Here is a 15,392-nt window from a genome sequence, read left to right as displayed (position 1 = left end):
TGCAGGCCTTTAGTCCCAGCACTCGAGAGGCAGCAGCCGGTGGATCACTTTGAGTTTGAGGCCAGCCTGGTCTATAAAGTGACGCCAGGACAGGCAAGGCCAACACAGACAGACCCTGTCTCAAACACCCCCCCAAACCAAACCAAACCAAAACTATCTTTTTTTTTTTTTTTTTGGTTTTTCGAGACAGGGTTTCTCTGTGTAGCCTTGGCCATCGTGGACTCACTTTTTAGACCAGGCTGGCCTCGAACTCACAGCGATCCTCCTGCCTTGCTGCCGGCTAACAAAACTATCTTTAGCCTGGTGTGGTAGCGCATGTCTTTAATCCCAGCACTCGGGAGACAGAGGCAGGAGGATCGCTGTGAGTTCGTGGTGAGCCTGGTCTAGAAAGTGAGCCCAGGACAGCCAAGGCTACACAGGGAAACCCCGTCTCGAAAAACCAAAATAAATAAATAAGTTAATTAATTAATAAAATTTAAATTAAATTTTAAAAAAAGCAAGGTGGTATGTTGTGTTTTATTATTTGGGGGTGGGGAGTATATCTTTAGAAAAGAACGTATTTACTTGTGTAGAAACTGTTGTGTCGCTCCAGGGAAAGGCTTGAAGAAAAGATACACGCAGGCAAAAAGCTGGGTATCCGGTGCTCTGGACTCTCTGAGGGAGAAGCTGCCGCAGACCTGGAAGCTCTGTATAGAGGTGAACAAGGAGGTGCCGTTCCTGCATACAGCTGAACCAGGAGGCAGGTTATTACCGTAGATAAACAAAAGGTCAGAGTTTATGGTCTACCGCTGGACCACGGGACAGGTTTACTTAATTAAGAATGGTCTCTGAAGAGGAGTAGTCTCCAGGTTGTAATTATCAGGGTGGGGCGGAAGCTACGATGTCCTTTTTTGTTTGCTTTTTTTTTTTTCCCAGACAGGGTTTCTCTGTGTAGCGTTGGCTGTCCTGGACTCACCTTGTAGCCCAGGCTGGGCTCAAGCTCACAACAATCCTCCTGTCTCTGCCTCCTGAGTGCTGGGATTGAGGGTGTGCGCCGCCATGCCCAGCTGGGTTTCATGGGTTTAAGGCCAACTTTGGTTATTTAGGGATTTCAGGGTCAGATCAAGGATGCAGGGTCAGACTGATGGAGGGAGGAGAGAGTCGGGGGAAAATATGAATATGGGTGAATCTGGAACTCAAGGCCTTGTGCAGCTGGAAAAGCGCTTTAGTACTGAGCTAAGTTCCCATCTCTAAAGTCTTTTTTCAAACTAGGCGTGGTGGTGCACAGCCTTTAATCCCAGCACTCGGGAAGCAGAGGCAGGTGGATTGCTGTGAGTTCGAGGCTATCCTGGCCTACAAAGTGAGTCCAGGACAACCAAGGCTAACACAGAGAGACCCTGTCTGGAAAAACCAAACCAAACCAAACCAAAAAAAAAAAAAAAAAAAAAAAAAAAAAGAGCACACACTTATGGACATATGAGCAAATTAAGGAAAATAAGAGGTAAAATATGAATCCTATTAGTCAAAAATATCTTTAGTCTCAACAAGGTCACTATTTTTAGCGCTGATTTTAGTAAAAAGCATACCGTATCTGCTGCTGTACCATGAGATAGGGGAGGAGGAGCCAAAGTGAGTTAGAGTTGCACAGAAAAGGGAGTTTGCGCAAAAGGTACTTTTAATAAATCCTGGTATTAACTTCAGTCTTTTAGGAGGGAAGCACTTGAACCTTCCCTCTCTCCAGGTCCCGTTTGCAGACTGAGAACGCATGAAAGTGAGCTCAGTGAGAGGGCGGGTGTAGGGTGGCCCGGGCCACCTCACTCTTGGGAGAACAGACGTGGACCTCGGTGGGGCAGGCGGCAAAGGTGCACAGGCGCTGTGGAGCCGCCGGCGGGGGGGGGGGGGGGGGGGGACGGGACTGCGCTGCCTCCCCACCCCCCACCCCAACCCCCGAAGCGGAAGTGGCGTCCTACCGGGAGCACAAGCTGCGGCCACAGTCTACCAGAAATAATACAAACAAATTTGACTCCCAGGCTAAAAGGTATCTAACACAAGACTTCGAGATTTCCCTTCCTCCGTGGAGGGTCGCAACTCCAAGAGCACCCTGTAGGGTACTTACAAACCGAGGAGTCTTTTTTTTTTTTTTTTAAAGATATATCATGGGGCTGGAGAGATGGCTCAGAGGTTAAGAGCTCTGTCTGCTCTTCCAGAGGTCCTGAGTTCAATTCCCAGCAACCACATGGTGGCTCACAACCATCTGTAATGTGATCTGATATCCTCTTCTGGCCTGCAGGTGTACATGGAGGCAGAGCACTGTGTACATAATAATAAATAAATAAGTGTTTTTTAAAAAAAAAAAAAAAAAAAGATATATCTTTATTTAATTTTAATTTATGTGCATTGGTGTGAGGGTGTCAGATCTTGAAGCTACAGACAGTTGTGAGCTGCCACGTGGGTTTTAGGAATGGAACCCAGACCTTTGGAAGAACAGACAGTGATCTTAACCACTGAACCAACTCTCCAGCCCTCTCTTTTGATTTTTCTTTTTCTTTTTCTTTTTCTCTTTTTGTTTTTGTTGTTGTTTTGGGGGGGGGGTTTTAAAAACACATTTTTATGTAAAAATAAAATAATTCATATTACATCTCATTTGCTTCCTCCCATTCCTCCCTCCCTCCCACTTTCACCCTATTCCCCTTCCCTATGACTGTGACTGGGGGGGGGGGGGAACCTCCTCCCCCTGAATATGGTGCTAGGATATCAAGTCTCTTCTTGGTAGTCTGCTATGCTTCCTCTGAGTGCCATTGGGCCTCCCCAACATGGCCAAATATGGGGCACCAGAGATCCGGTTCTTTTGGTTTTTCAAGGCAAGGTTTCTCTGTGTAGCCTTGGCTGTTCTAGACTCGCTTTGTAGACCAGGCTGACCTCGAACTCACAACGATCCGCCTGCCTCTGCCTCCTGAACGCTGGGATTAAAGGTGTGCGCCACCACGCCAGGCAAATTGAGGAGTCTTGTGTGATTTTTCTTTCTTTCAGTTGAGATCTCAGAAAGCATCATCCACCAGGCGGTGGTGGCGGTGCACGCCTTTAATCCTACCACTAGGGAGGCGAGGCAGGAGGATTGCTGTGAGTTCAAGGCCAGCCTGGTCTACAATGAAAAGGATATGTACTGTTGGCAGGTTCAGCGGCACACCTTTAATCTCAGCAATGGGGCAGCAGACACAGGCGGATCTCTGTGAATTCCAGGCCAGCCTGGTCTACAAAGTGAGTTCTAAGAACAGTTAGCGCTATAACACAAACTGTGTCTGGGAAAAACAAAACAACAAAAAAGATATGTACTGTTGTATTAACCCAATAATATAAGAGCCTAAAGCACTGAGAACAACACCACTAAAGCATGCACGGAAAAAATAATATCTACTGTGGTACTACTGTAATGTACTAATACTGTGGGACGGTGGGAACCTAGCTGCAAAGAGGAATCCCTAACCAGTGTTTCCAAGGAAATAAATGAGAGATTGGTTCTATTGCTACTGATGGCTTTCATGGATTTCTTACAATTTCTCCTGTTACAACTAGGCAGTAGGGTTTTAGGATAATTTTACCCCACGTGTATACGATTGGCTAAGAACCCTAGAAGAAAGTCTGTGTGAAAAAAAGATTTTGTGAGATGAGAGAGGCTAATGTGGCCATTAGAGAAATGGCTGTTGTGTAGCATGCACAGACCCTGTGTTTGATCCTCTAACGCCCTCCTTCATCAGAAAAAGAAAGGTGTCTGTGGGTAGAAAATTATTATGTATACTTTGAGGGAAATGTTGTCCTAGATTCTTTGATTACAATTACCAGAGCTACATGAAAATGAAGCTGGACACCTCCTGATGAATGAGAAGACCTGCTTTTAGAAAGCTGTAAGGTGTGCAAAATGAGAATTAGAAAGGCTGTTGTAGAGGCTTCTTTTTTTTTTTTTTTTTTCACTTGTGGAAGAAAAGAAGCCTGTGTGGTGGGGGCACCCCAGTATTCTCAGCATTTAAGAAGTGGAGGTACGGGGGGCTGGAGAGATGGCTCAGCGGTTAAGAGCACTGTCTGCTCTTCCAGAGGCCTTGAGTTCAATTCCCAGCAACCATATGGTCCCTCACAACCATCTATAATTGATTTGATGGTCTATTCTGGCATGCAGGTGTACATACAGGTAGAGCACTCATATAAACAAAGAAAGAAAGAAAGAAAGAAAGAAAGAAAGAAAGAAGAAGTGGAGGTAGGAAGATTAAAAGGTGAAGGCTATGGTCTACAAAGCAAGTCCAGGACAGCCTTGTCTTAGAAAAAAAAAAGGGGGGGGGGAAGGCTAGCCTCAACAACATCATGAGCTTGAGGCCAGCCTGTGCTACATTAAGTTCTGTTTCAAAAACAAAAGGAGGCGGTGAAACAGTTCAGTGGATACAGGAATTTGCTGCAAAGCCTAACTGCTTGAGTTTGGATCTGCTAGCTCCACATGTTTTAGGGAGAAAACTGACCCCTGAAAGGTGTCCTCTGGCCTCCACATGCTGTGGTATGTGTATTCACACACACTAAATAAATGCCATTTTGAAAAATAATTGAAAACTAGAACTAGGCAAGAGATAAGCAAGTAGATATCATGTAAGTTTGCGTTGAACTGTTTCCAATTTCTTTCCCATTTCAGTTTTTCCTTCTCTTCTCCAGAAGCAAATCGTTCATTTGCAGAGCCTACGTGTTTCTGTGGACACTGGACAGAGGTCCTCAACCTCCTTATTAGGTTGGCTCAAAAACATCAAGTGTTCCTTACTAGGCAGCAATGTTGTACATCTGGAAGAGGAGATCTAATGAGCAATAGTCTGGTTATTTATTTATTTATTTATTTATTGAGACAGGGTTTCTCTGTGTAGTCTTGGCTGACCTGGAATCTCTTTGTAGACCAGGCTGGCCTCGAACTCACAGCGATCCACCTGCCTCTTGTCTCCCAAGTGCTAATAGTCTGGTTACTAAAAAAAAAAAAAAAAAAAGTTCTAGTTGGGCGTGGTGGCACACGCCTTTAATCCCAAATCCCAGCACTCCAGAGGCAGAGGCAGGAGGATCGCTTTGAGTTCAAGCCCAGCCTGGTCTACAATGTGAGTCCAGGACAGCCATAGGCTACACAAGAAACTGTCTCAAAAACGGGGGGGGGGGCACTGCATCTCCACCACCCCATATCCTATTATTATAAAATAATTTTTTCGTCTCTAGCATTAAAAAAACCCACACACAAAGAAGTTTCTCTTTCTTTTGAGAAACACTTCTGAGTGCCAGCCCCTGAGAGGCATTTAAAAATGGCCAGGCAGGGCATCGTAGTGTGTGCCTTTAATTCCAGCATTCGTGAGACAGAGGCAGGGCTGATCTCTTTGAGTTTGAGGTCAGCTTGATCTACATAGTGAGTTCCAGGGCAACTAGACCTAAAAAGAGAGACCTTGTCTCAAAAGTGAAACAAAAGAAAATACAGTTATGATTACTAGAAATGCAGGAAAGAAACACATTTAAATAATTAGGCAAGCCATTTTTGAGAGGCTGTGATTTCACAAAGAGTTAGGGATGGGCACTGGGAGAGCAGATTGCTGATGCAGGTCTTTAAATGAGACCATGTGGAGTGGATTAGATTTTTTCAGGATCTTCATGCTCAATCAAATGACTACAACACACACACACACAACCTTTCCAGCCCAACAAGCCTAGTAAAGCTAACTGAAGGGTTGAAGTATAGTTTGAACGGAATCCCTAGGGGGGTGAAGCGCGCTTCAGGCTTCCAGAGAAGCAGCTGGGACTAGATGGATTGAACCAAGAGGCCACCACAGGGGCAGATCCGTCGAACTCTCCACCACCAAGCTGAGCCCTTGGGTTCTGAGGCCGTGAAGGGTCCCCAGCATTGTGCTCCTCCCGGTAAGAGGAGCAAGGGAGGCGGGAGGCGAGCAGGGGGATAGCGGGACTGACGTCGGGAGATAGCCTCCGTGGGAAGGGACACCCGGATCTCGACACAGTCTTGGCAGTGGAGCCAGGAAGGAAAAGGATAGATTTCGGACGCCCTCTTGGCCAGCTCCTCGCCGCCCCACCCCCGGGCTGGAGCAGAGAGTAATTCATACAAAAGGAGGGATCGCCTTAGCCTCGGGGAAATCCCAGGGACCGTCGCTAAATTCTCGCGCCGCCCTCACAGCCCGGATTGGCGGTGCCCGCCTCGCCGCGGCGCGAGGAGCATGCGCCCAGGGTTGAGCGCGGGTCGACGGAAGCGCACAAGCTCACAGTCCCCGGCGATGGAGGGGTGGGGTGGTGGGATGGAGGGAGGGAGGGGGGGGGGGGGAGAGGGGAGGGGGAGGGGCGCGCGGAGGAGGGGGGTCGGCCAGGGAGCTGGCGCGGGGCAAACTGGGAAAGTGATGTCGTGTGCTGGCTCCGCCCTCTTCCCGAGGGTGGGGGAAGAACGGTATATAAGTGCGGTAGTCGCCTCGGACGTTCTTTTTCGCAACGGGTTTGCCGTCAGAACGCAGGTGAGTGGCGGGTGTGGCTTCCGCGGGCCCGCGATCCCGCGATCCCTCTTGTTGAGCGGGCCGGGGCAGCGTGCTGCTGTTCCCCCCCCCCCGCCCCGCCACCGGGCACCCCTGCGAGCATCTCCGCCCCGAGTGGCGGGCTGCGCGGGAGTGAAAGTGGGGAGGCCTGGCGGCACCCCCATCCCCTCGCCTCGTGTCGGGCCTGAGGCCTAGCGGGCTGTCCGGCCGCGCCGCCGCGTGCCCCACGCCGGCCGCTCTTGGGCTTCTGCCCCGCTGCTGCCCTCCATTAGTTTCTTTCCAGCGGCCTGGGGAACAAAAGGAGGGGTGTGTGTGTGTGTAACTTTCTCATAGGCAGCCCACGAGAGTCATGTTAGGTTGGAATAAGGCGGCAGGAATGGGGGAAGCCCGGGGCCCGCCCGTCTCGGAGCACATGTCCGACGCCCCCTGGATGGGGCGAGGCCTGTGACTTGGAGGGGACCAGGCGTGGGTGTTGGGGCGCCGGAGCCATGTGGCCTAAGTCCCTGGCTCGGTTTGGCATGGCCGTGCCCGTATCCCTTGCTCCCGACGAAGGGTGAGGCCGGTCCCGCCCGGCACCAGTTGCGTGCGCGGAAAGATGGCCGCTCCAGGGCCCTGTTGCAAGGAGCTCAAAATGGAGGACGCGGCAGCCCGGCGGGGCGGGTGAGTCACCCACACACAAAGGAAGAGGGCCTTGCCCCTCGCCGGCCGCTGCTTCCTGTGACCCCGTGGTGTACCCGGCCACAGTTAAGTCACCTCGGGCGCTCTTCTTGGAGCACCGCTTGTGGCGGCTGGGGGGGAGGGGAATCCAGTGGCGTTGGAGTTTGGTCACATTTGGTGGGTGGAGACTAGTCAGGCCAGCCTGGTACTGGAAGTCATTCTTGGAATTTGCCCCCTTTGAGTTTGGAGGGAAGCTAGTTCTCAAGCTGCTTAGCGGCTCAAAGGTATTTTTTTCAAACCTCTTTTTTTAGGTGTTGTGAAAGCCACCGCTAATTCAAAGCCAAAGTGGGAAAGGAAAAGACTCACATCAACATTGTCATCATTGGACATGTAGATTTGGGTAAGTCCACCACAACCGGCCACTTGATCTACAAATGTGGTGGAATCGACAAGCGAACCATCGAAAAGTTTGAAAAGGAGGCAGCTGAGGCAAGTATAACAAAAGGAAACATGGAAGGAGAAAAATCTTTGTAAGCAGAGTTCCTTAAAAACTAAGGGTTTGAGTGTACTAATAGTAAGTTATTTGCAGATGGGAAAAGGCTCCTTTAAGTATGCCTGGGTCTTGGACAAACTGAAGGCTGAGCGTGAGCGTGGTATCACTATTGACATCTCCCTGTGGAAATTTGAGACCAGCAAATACTATGTGACTATCATTGATGCCCCAGGACACAGAGACTTCATCAAAAACATGATTACAGGCACATCTCAGGTGTGTATAAAATTTGACAACCCCTAACTCTTGGGTTACCTCTTAGGAAATTCTAGTGGGAGTGCTTTTCCATTGATTAACATAGTATGGTTCCCCCATTTCTCATAGGCTGACTGTGCTGTCCTGATCGTTGCTGCTGGTGTTGGTGAATTTGAAGCTGGTATCTCCAAGAATGGGCAGACCCGTGAGCATGCCCTTCTGGCTTACACCCTGGGTGTGAAACAGCTGATTGTTGGTGTCAACAAGATGGATTCCACTGAGCCACCCTACAGCCAGAAGAGATACGAGGAAATCGTTAAGGAAGTCAGCACCTACATTAAGAAAATTGGCTACAACCCTGACACAGTAGCATTTGTGCCAATTTCTGGCTGGAATGGTGACAACATGCTGGAGCCAAGTGCCAATGTAAGTGACTTTCAAGGTGGTTGAATGGGGAAGGCTTGGAGTGGAGAGGCTCTAATATTCTGACTACCTGTTTCAGATGCCTTGGTTCAAGGGATGGAAAGTCACCCGTAAAGATGGCAGCGCCAGTGGCACCACACTGCTGGAAGCTTTGGATTGTATCCTGCCACCAACTCGTCCAACTGACAAGCCCCTGCGACTGCCCCTCCAGGATGTCTATAAAATTGGCGGTAAGTAGAACATTAGGGTACTGGACTGAGCTGCTTTGAGGTGTGTCCAATTTTCTTCACTAACATACTGTAAATGTCTTAGGTATTGGCACTGTCCCTGTGGGCCGAGTGGAGACTGGTGTTCTTAAACCTGGTATGGTGGTTACCTTTGCTCCAGTCAATGTCACAACAGAAGTCAAGTCTGTTGAGATGCACCATGAAGCACTGAGTGAAGCTCTTCCTGGGGACAATGTGGGCTTCAATGTAAAGAACGTGTCTGTCAAAGATGTTAGACGTGGCAACGTTGCTGGTGACAGCAAAAATGACCCACCAATGGAAGCAGCTGGCTTCACTGCTCAGGTAACTACTTTTTTTAAAGTCTTAGGCAAGTGTTTAAGATTGTAGAGTTAGAAGGCAAGAACTAATTATAATTAATCTGTTTATTTTTAAGGTGATTATCCTGAACCATCCAGGCCAAATTAGTGCTGGCTATGCCCCTGTACTGGATTGCCACACTGCTCACATAGCATGCAAGTTTGCTGAGCTTAAAGAAAAGATTGATCGTCGTTCTGGCAAGAAGCTGGAAGATGGCCCTAAATTCCTGAAGTCTGGTGATGCAGCCATTGTTGATATGGTCCCCGGCAAGCCCATGTGTGTTGAGAGCTTCTCTGACTATCCCCCACTGGGTAAGTATGACTAAAGCTTTTGTTGAACTGGAATATCAAGTTCGTAATAAGAAATGTTGTGTGCACAATAAAAGTTAACTGACAAGTTGTTTTTTTTCTGTATAGGTCGTTTTGCTGTTCGTGACATGAGGCAGACAGTTGCTGTGGGTGTCATCAAAGCTGTGGACAAGAAGGCTGCTGGAGCTGGCAAAGTCACCAAGTCTGCCCAGAAAGCTCAGAAGGCTAAATGAATATTATCCCTAACACCTGCCACCCCAGTCTTAATCAGTGGTGGAAGAACGGTCTCAGAACTGTTTGTCTCAATTGGCCATTTAAGTTTAATAGTAAAAGACTGGTTAATGATAACAATGCATCGTAAAACCTTCAGAAGGAAAGGAATGTTTTGTGGACCATTTTTTTGTGTGTGGCAGTTTTAAGTTATTAGTTTTCAAAATCAGTACTTTTTAATGGAAACAACTTGACCAAAAATCTGTCACAGAATTTTGAGACCCATTAAAACAAGTTTAATGAGAAATTTGTGTCTTTGGGTCAATGTGTAGCCAACAAAGTTCATTGGGGGGGGATTTCCTTGGGTGTGTCTCTAGGGATTGAACTCAGAACATCTGACTGGACAGATGTCTTCCCAGGGATAAGCCATTCGAGGTCCCAAGAGGTAATTTTTTAAACTAAATTGTCTTGATATTTATGGTTGAGGGAATCTTAAGATTCTGGTGAGACAAGCTGATATAATTTGTCATTTTAGAGGGTATAGCAGAGGCTGGGATTATATCTGAATATTACTGAAGCTAGGGAGTAGCCCAGGCTAGTTAGGCATCCAGTAGATGTACCTTAGGCCTTATTCCTGGGGGCTTATTGGTATGTATTGCTATACAGTAGTATATCTCAGTGCATTGTTGCTGAATATTAAACATTGATATAGGCCTTGGCATAGCCTCTCAACACTAGGACTTAAAGGAGTAATGTTGAACATTAACAGGCTAAGAGATTAACAGTTGTGGCTAAACAAGGGCTTTTAAAATTTTGCCTATCTATATACATGTTTTCTTATGCTTTTGCTTGGATTTATCAAGCTGTTGGTAGCTTGCTAGATAAGTGTGTAAGGTCCTCTGAGACAACTCAATTGAAGAGATCAAGGTAAGCAAAGAGGCTGTTTTGAGATTGGGGAACTTAAATTGGGAAGAGTATCAATTCAGGTTTAACACTTTGTTAAAAAGTTGCCAGGACACCTAGTTAGTTTTGAAGTAGGGGCGCACCAACAAAGCATAGTAGCCCTGAAAAGTGCTTGGTGGTATAGTGGCTGAACACAGGCTCTAGTCTGGGTGTGGATGGGAAATAGGATTTCACATAGGATCTTAAATATGGATCCCAGATGTGATCACAACAGGTGGCCAACTTTAAATCTGACTAAACATAGCTTTTAAGCACTTACGAAGTGACATTTTCTTCACATAAGCTAGGTAAGATATCCATTAAGTGCTTGTTTCTAGAAGTAAAGATTTCATTATTAAGTAGGACTGGGAGAGTGCAAAGCACAAAAGAATCAAGATGTAATTGGTCAGGAAGGGCAAGTTGGAATCGCAGGTTTCCTGTAGCCTGTTTATGGGGGCAGACCTAGTTTTTGCATGCATAAGTGTACAATTAGGTGGGATAGCACCACCTACTGGCACTTTGAAGAGAAACTTGTAAGACTTTAAGAGCATGAAGAAGCGTGTTCTGGGGGATAAATTCAGGGCCTCAGGCTTAGACAGGCTCTACAAAAGTTACCAATCTTTACATTGATGAAAAGCATAGACTAAGTGAATGATTGAAACATTTGCTTTAAGTAGGTTAGCTGACATGTTTGGTTATAGCTTGTGTAGAATTGTGGACTATTACCTAGGATTCTGGTTTAGTTTCTAGCACTGACATGGTGATTCACAACAGGTGGTGGGGATAAGTGGGTAGACACCTGATCCGAGTTCCATCCCACATACACATAGTTGCAAATTGTCCTTTGTCCACAGGTACATGCTGTATTAAAAGGAAGCTGATTTTTTTTGAGACTGTCTTTCTGTAGCCATGTCTGCCTTCCAAGTCCTGGGATTAAGTGTGCCACACCCTGCTGCTTTTTCACTTTTTGAGATGAGCCGTGATAGTCTTCCCATTCTGTCTCCTCCCCCTTCTCACACCTTTGGCCAGTTAGCGTAAAGTTCATCTTTATTTTTTACAAGTAGTGTTTTTCTATTATGTTGATTTTACCTGCATGCACATCTGTATCATGCCTGGCCTGTGGAGGCCAGGAGAGGGCATCAGATGCTTTGGATTTGAGTTATAGATGGGTGTTAAGCAACCATATGGATTCTGGGAATCCCTCCTCCCCCGCTTCTCCCTCCCCTCTTACCTCTCCAGGCTTTCTCTGTAGCCTTGGCTGTCCTAGCCACCACCCCACTGTACTTTTTAAGTACACCTTAACCTTGAGCTTTGTGGCTTTCCTCCTGTCTGCCTCGCCAGTGCTGGGATTACAGGTTAGCTTGGCTTTGTTTTTCTATGTACTCCATGCTTGCCTCCAATCCTGCCTCTGCCTCCCAAGTCCGTGCATTATTTCTCAAGTGTGCCTTGCTGTCACCTAACATGCCTAGTTAAAGTTCCCTATGTCTATGTTGTATTTATACACACACATGGTGTTGATTAAAACAAAAGCTACCTTTTGAAATTGGTGGCTGAAGAGCTCAGCTGAAGAGCAGGCTGCTCTTCCAGAGTTCAGTTTTCACCATCCACATGGCAGCTCACAACTGTTTCAGAGGATCTGCTACCTTCATACAGGTAAAACACAATGCACATAAATCTTAACAAAAGACTGACCTGAACTGGAAAGACTGAAATTGGATGAGCAGCACCCAGATAGCCATGTGAAATTATAACAATATTTGGTTGGCCAGGTGGGTCCAGATAAGACTACACACAGAAAGGCTGTCTTGAGAAAAAAAACCAGGTGGTCTATCCAGCAGGTGTGGTAGTGCATGCCTTTAATCCCAGCACAGAGGCAGGCGGATTGCAGTGAGTTCGAGGCCAGGCTCATCTACAAAGCCAGTCCAGGACAGCCAAGGCTACACAGGAAACAGGTGTTCTATCATCAGATCTTAAAGGCCAAAGTGACTAGCTGAAGCCTGAGTAAGCACTAGGGGCCTCTCCCTAGGCAGGTTAACTGGCTGGCATCAGACAAGATCATCAGGCTATGTTCATCCCGGCTAGCCATAAGGCTAGCCTCACTGGTTGCCCTAGTGCAGCCCTTGGATCACATACTATCCATGTCCCAGAAAAGGATGTAACATTTCTAAACAACTCATAATTTACTATGGGTTTAATATTAAACCGTGCCCAGGTCAGTTGTATCTGCAAACATTTTTATTTTAATGAAATAATATGACCACTTTTAGTGTCCTTTAACCAGCTTACAAAGTAAGTTTGTTTTATATAGTACATTCATGAATGTTAAAAACTGAATGACTATTGAAAATTTCTAAAGTACTGAAATCTAAGGTTTAAATGTCCTAAGTCAGCTTTTAACCTACAAATTAATCCCCAAATTAGAAACTGCATGGGCTACACATAGGGTGCCCCGCCCTGCAACCGAGGCAGAATCTCATGTAGCCCAGGCTAGCCTCAAACTTAAGACTGAACTTCTGATGTTGCCTTTTTTCTTGCCTCTCCTTTAAAAAGTATGTGCATTGGTGTTTTGTCTGTGAGGGTATCAGATCAGAAGTTAAAAGGCAGTTGTGAGCTGCCATGTGGGTGCTGGGAATTGAACCAAAGTTCTCAGGAAGAACGGTCAGTCCTCTTAACCACTGAGCCATCTCCAGCCTCTTGTGTCCACTTTCAAGTCTTAGAATTTTTCTTTGTTGTCAAGGAGAGTTGTAGCCTTCGCTGTCCTGAAACTCACTCTATATAGACCAGGCTGGACTCAAATTTACAGAGATCTGTCTGCCTTCCTGAGTGCTGGATTACAGGTGTGTGCCACTGCCCTGTAAGATTTTTTTCCCCCTTGCTTTTTGAGACAGTTTCTTTGTGTCATCCCGGCTGCCCTGGTCTCACTTTGTAGACAAGGCTGGCCTTGATCTCAGTGATCCACCTGACTCTGCCTCCCCAGCGCTGGGATTAAAGGCCTGTGCCACCACATCCCGCCATGTTAGAATTTTTCTAAAAAATAGTATGACTTTTGCCTACATGTACATCCATGCACCGCCTGCCTATGAAGGCCAGAAGAGGGTGTTGGTCCTCCGGAAACTCGTGTTAGACTGTTATGAGCCATAGCGTGGGTGCTAAATCTCCATCCTATCCTCTGAAAAAGCAGCCACTGGTCTTAACTGCTGAGCCTTTTCTTTAGCTCCTCCCCCTGCTTTTCCCAGTGTTAGGATTACATGTGTGTAAAAGTATAACAACACACCAACTAAAGACCATTCTCAAGAGAAAACAAATGAGCTGAGTAAATCTGGGTGGTTCTGTGCAATCATCACTGTCACGTAAACTTCAGACTCTCACTGCTTCTTATAGTAACCAGACGAATGTGCTAAGAGGTTAAGCCTGTGATTTGGTGTACTCTATCAGCAGCAAACCTACAACTTTATTCATTGATGAATTTTCAAGTTTTTTCTCAATTCAAGTTTACTCATAGCTGGGTGTGGTGACAGACACCTGTAATCTTAGCCACTTGGGAGGCAGAGGCTTGAGTTCCAGGCCAGGCCACCCCGGTCTACAAAGCCAGTCCAGAACAGCCACGGCTACACGGAGAAACTCTGTGTTGGAAAAAAACAAAAGCAAAAAGCCAAACAAAAAAATTAATCTATACAAGCACTAGAGGACACTAGTGACCTGCAGAGTGTGGGGAATGGGGTTGTCACAAGTCTGCCTGTCTTCGTACTTGCAGCTAGGCCTTCACTGAGGCCTTGATACCTACACTTAGTATGTCCATCCACTGACTGCACTGCTTGCTTCATTGTGCATTGTTTTCTTAGTCTTCTTGGTGTTTAAAGACTTTGATGGCCACAGCACCTTTGTACTTTTTGATAAAATAACACGCTCATTGGGCATTTGGAGTCAACCTCCTTTAGACTTCTCTGTGTAGCCTTGGCTGTCCTGGATTCACTTTGTCGCCTCCCTGTGTGCTGGAATTAAAGGTCTGTGTCAGCACACCTGCCTGCCTATTATTCAGTTTCTATCTACTTATTTAGACATGCAGTATTCTGTACTGCATGTGAACCAGTAGGCCAGAAGAGGGCACCAGATCTCATTATAGATAGTTACAAGCCACCATCTAGACTGGTTTTCACGTGGTGTGGTTCTTAGACTTGGCAACATCTACACACTACACTGGTGGTTCCTCAAGTGCCTGGGACTGGAAAAGCAAAGCTCCTTTTCAAAGATTTTACTTGGGGAGGGGCACAAAGGAGGTCTTGGTAGAAGCGGAGGCCAGAAGAGAGCATCTGATTCCTTGAATTGGAGTTACAGTCATCAGGCTGATGTGGTGCTGGGAGTTGAACTCAGGTCCTCTGCAAATGTAGCAAGCCTCTGGGCTAGCTTTCCAACCTGTGCTCTTTTGTTTCTGAAGCTCAAGGACACTTTTGAGAGAAAAGCAACAGGGGCAGGTGCACTGCAAAAAATCTGCAGCTGCCAGGAAGAGGGCGCTGGAGAAGAGAGAGATACCATTTAAAGAAAACGTAGGCAGGGATTGAGGAGCTTCAGAGAACAGGTTGTCTGGGAAAGCATGGCCCATGCATTGATCAGCATCAGGAGGAAGGAGAAGGAAAGCTCTTCTGAGCAGCTGACAGAAGTTGGCAGGCTGTGGAGCCTTGTTTCCTTGAGAGCAGGTCTCACTGTGTAGCCAGGTTAACCTCCTGATCCTCCTGCGTCAGCTCACGTGATGGGACTGTAAGGCTGTAAAACCACACTCAGTTTCAGGTTTGGCTTTACTACCTCTGATGACCTATAGAAATAGGCTCACTCTAGAGAGCTCCAGAGAGAACTACACATTGTGTGTTTAGTTTTGTTTTGGAGACAGGATTTCTCTATGTCACCCTGGCTGTCCTGGACTCACTTTGTAGATCAAGCTAGCCTCATGCTCATAGCGATCCGCCTGCCTCTGCCTCCTGAGTGCTGGGATTAAAGAGTGGGCCCCCAT

The 15,392-nt window shown here is 46.9% G+C and overlaps 1 protein-coding gene across 1 annotated transcript; it reads left to right on the top strand.

Annotated features, from left to right (window-relative positions):
* Window positions 1-7,731: 7,731 nt before the first annotated feature.
* On the top strand, window positions 7,732-9,752 carry Eef1a1 (eukaryotic translation elongation factor 1 alpha 1). The gene is made up of 6 exons (XM_051140124.1): window positions 7,732-7,941; window positions 8,050-8,346; window positions 8,423-8,573; window positions 8,656-8,912; window positions 9,004-9,238; window positions 9,344-9,752. The coding sequence occupies exons 1-6, from the start codon at window positions 7,762-7,764 to the stop codon at window positions 9,466-9,468; spliced, it is 1,245 nt and encodes a 414-aa protein (XP_050996081.1). The 5' UTR covers window positions 7,732-7,761; the 3' UTR covers window positions 9,469-9,752.
* Window positions 9,753-15,392: the final 5,640 nt, after the last annotated feature.

This window comes from Acomys russatus, chromosome 32, assembly GCF_903995435.1.
Source record: "Acomys russatus chromosome 32, mAcoRus1.1, whole genome shotgun sequence".
Classification (NCBI taxonomy): domain Eukaryota; kingdom Metazoa; phylum Chordata; class Mammalia; order Rodentia; family Muridae; genus Acomys; species Acomys russatus.
Note: the sequence above shows the minus strand (reverse complement) of the source record. Positions and strands in the feature narration are given on the sequence as shown.

What these genes read in the sequence shown, in the direction of transcription:
- Eef1a1 (XM_051140124.1), top strand. Translation starts at nt 7,762, where the DNA reads ATGGGAAAAGGCTCCTTTAAGTATGCCTGGGTCTTGGACAAACTGAAG. An exon ending in TGCTGGAGCCAAGTGCCAAT is followed by an intron (nt 8,347 to 8,422) that starts GTAAGTGACTTT and finishes TACCTGTTTCAG; the next exon opens with ATGCCTTGGTTCAAGGGATG. An exon ending in GGATGTCTATAAAATTGGCG is followed by an intron (nt 8,574 to 8,655) that starts GTAAGTAGAACA and finishes TAAATGTCTTAG; the next exon opens with GTATTGGCACTGTCCCTGTG.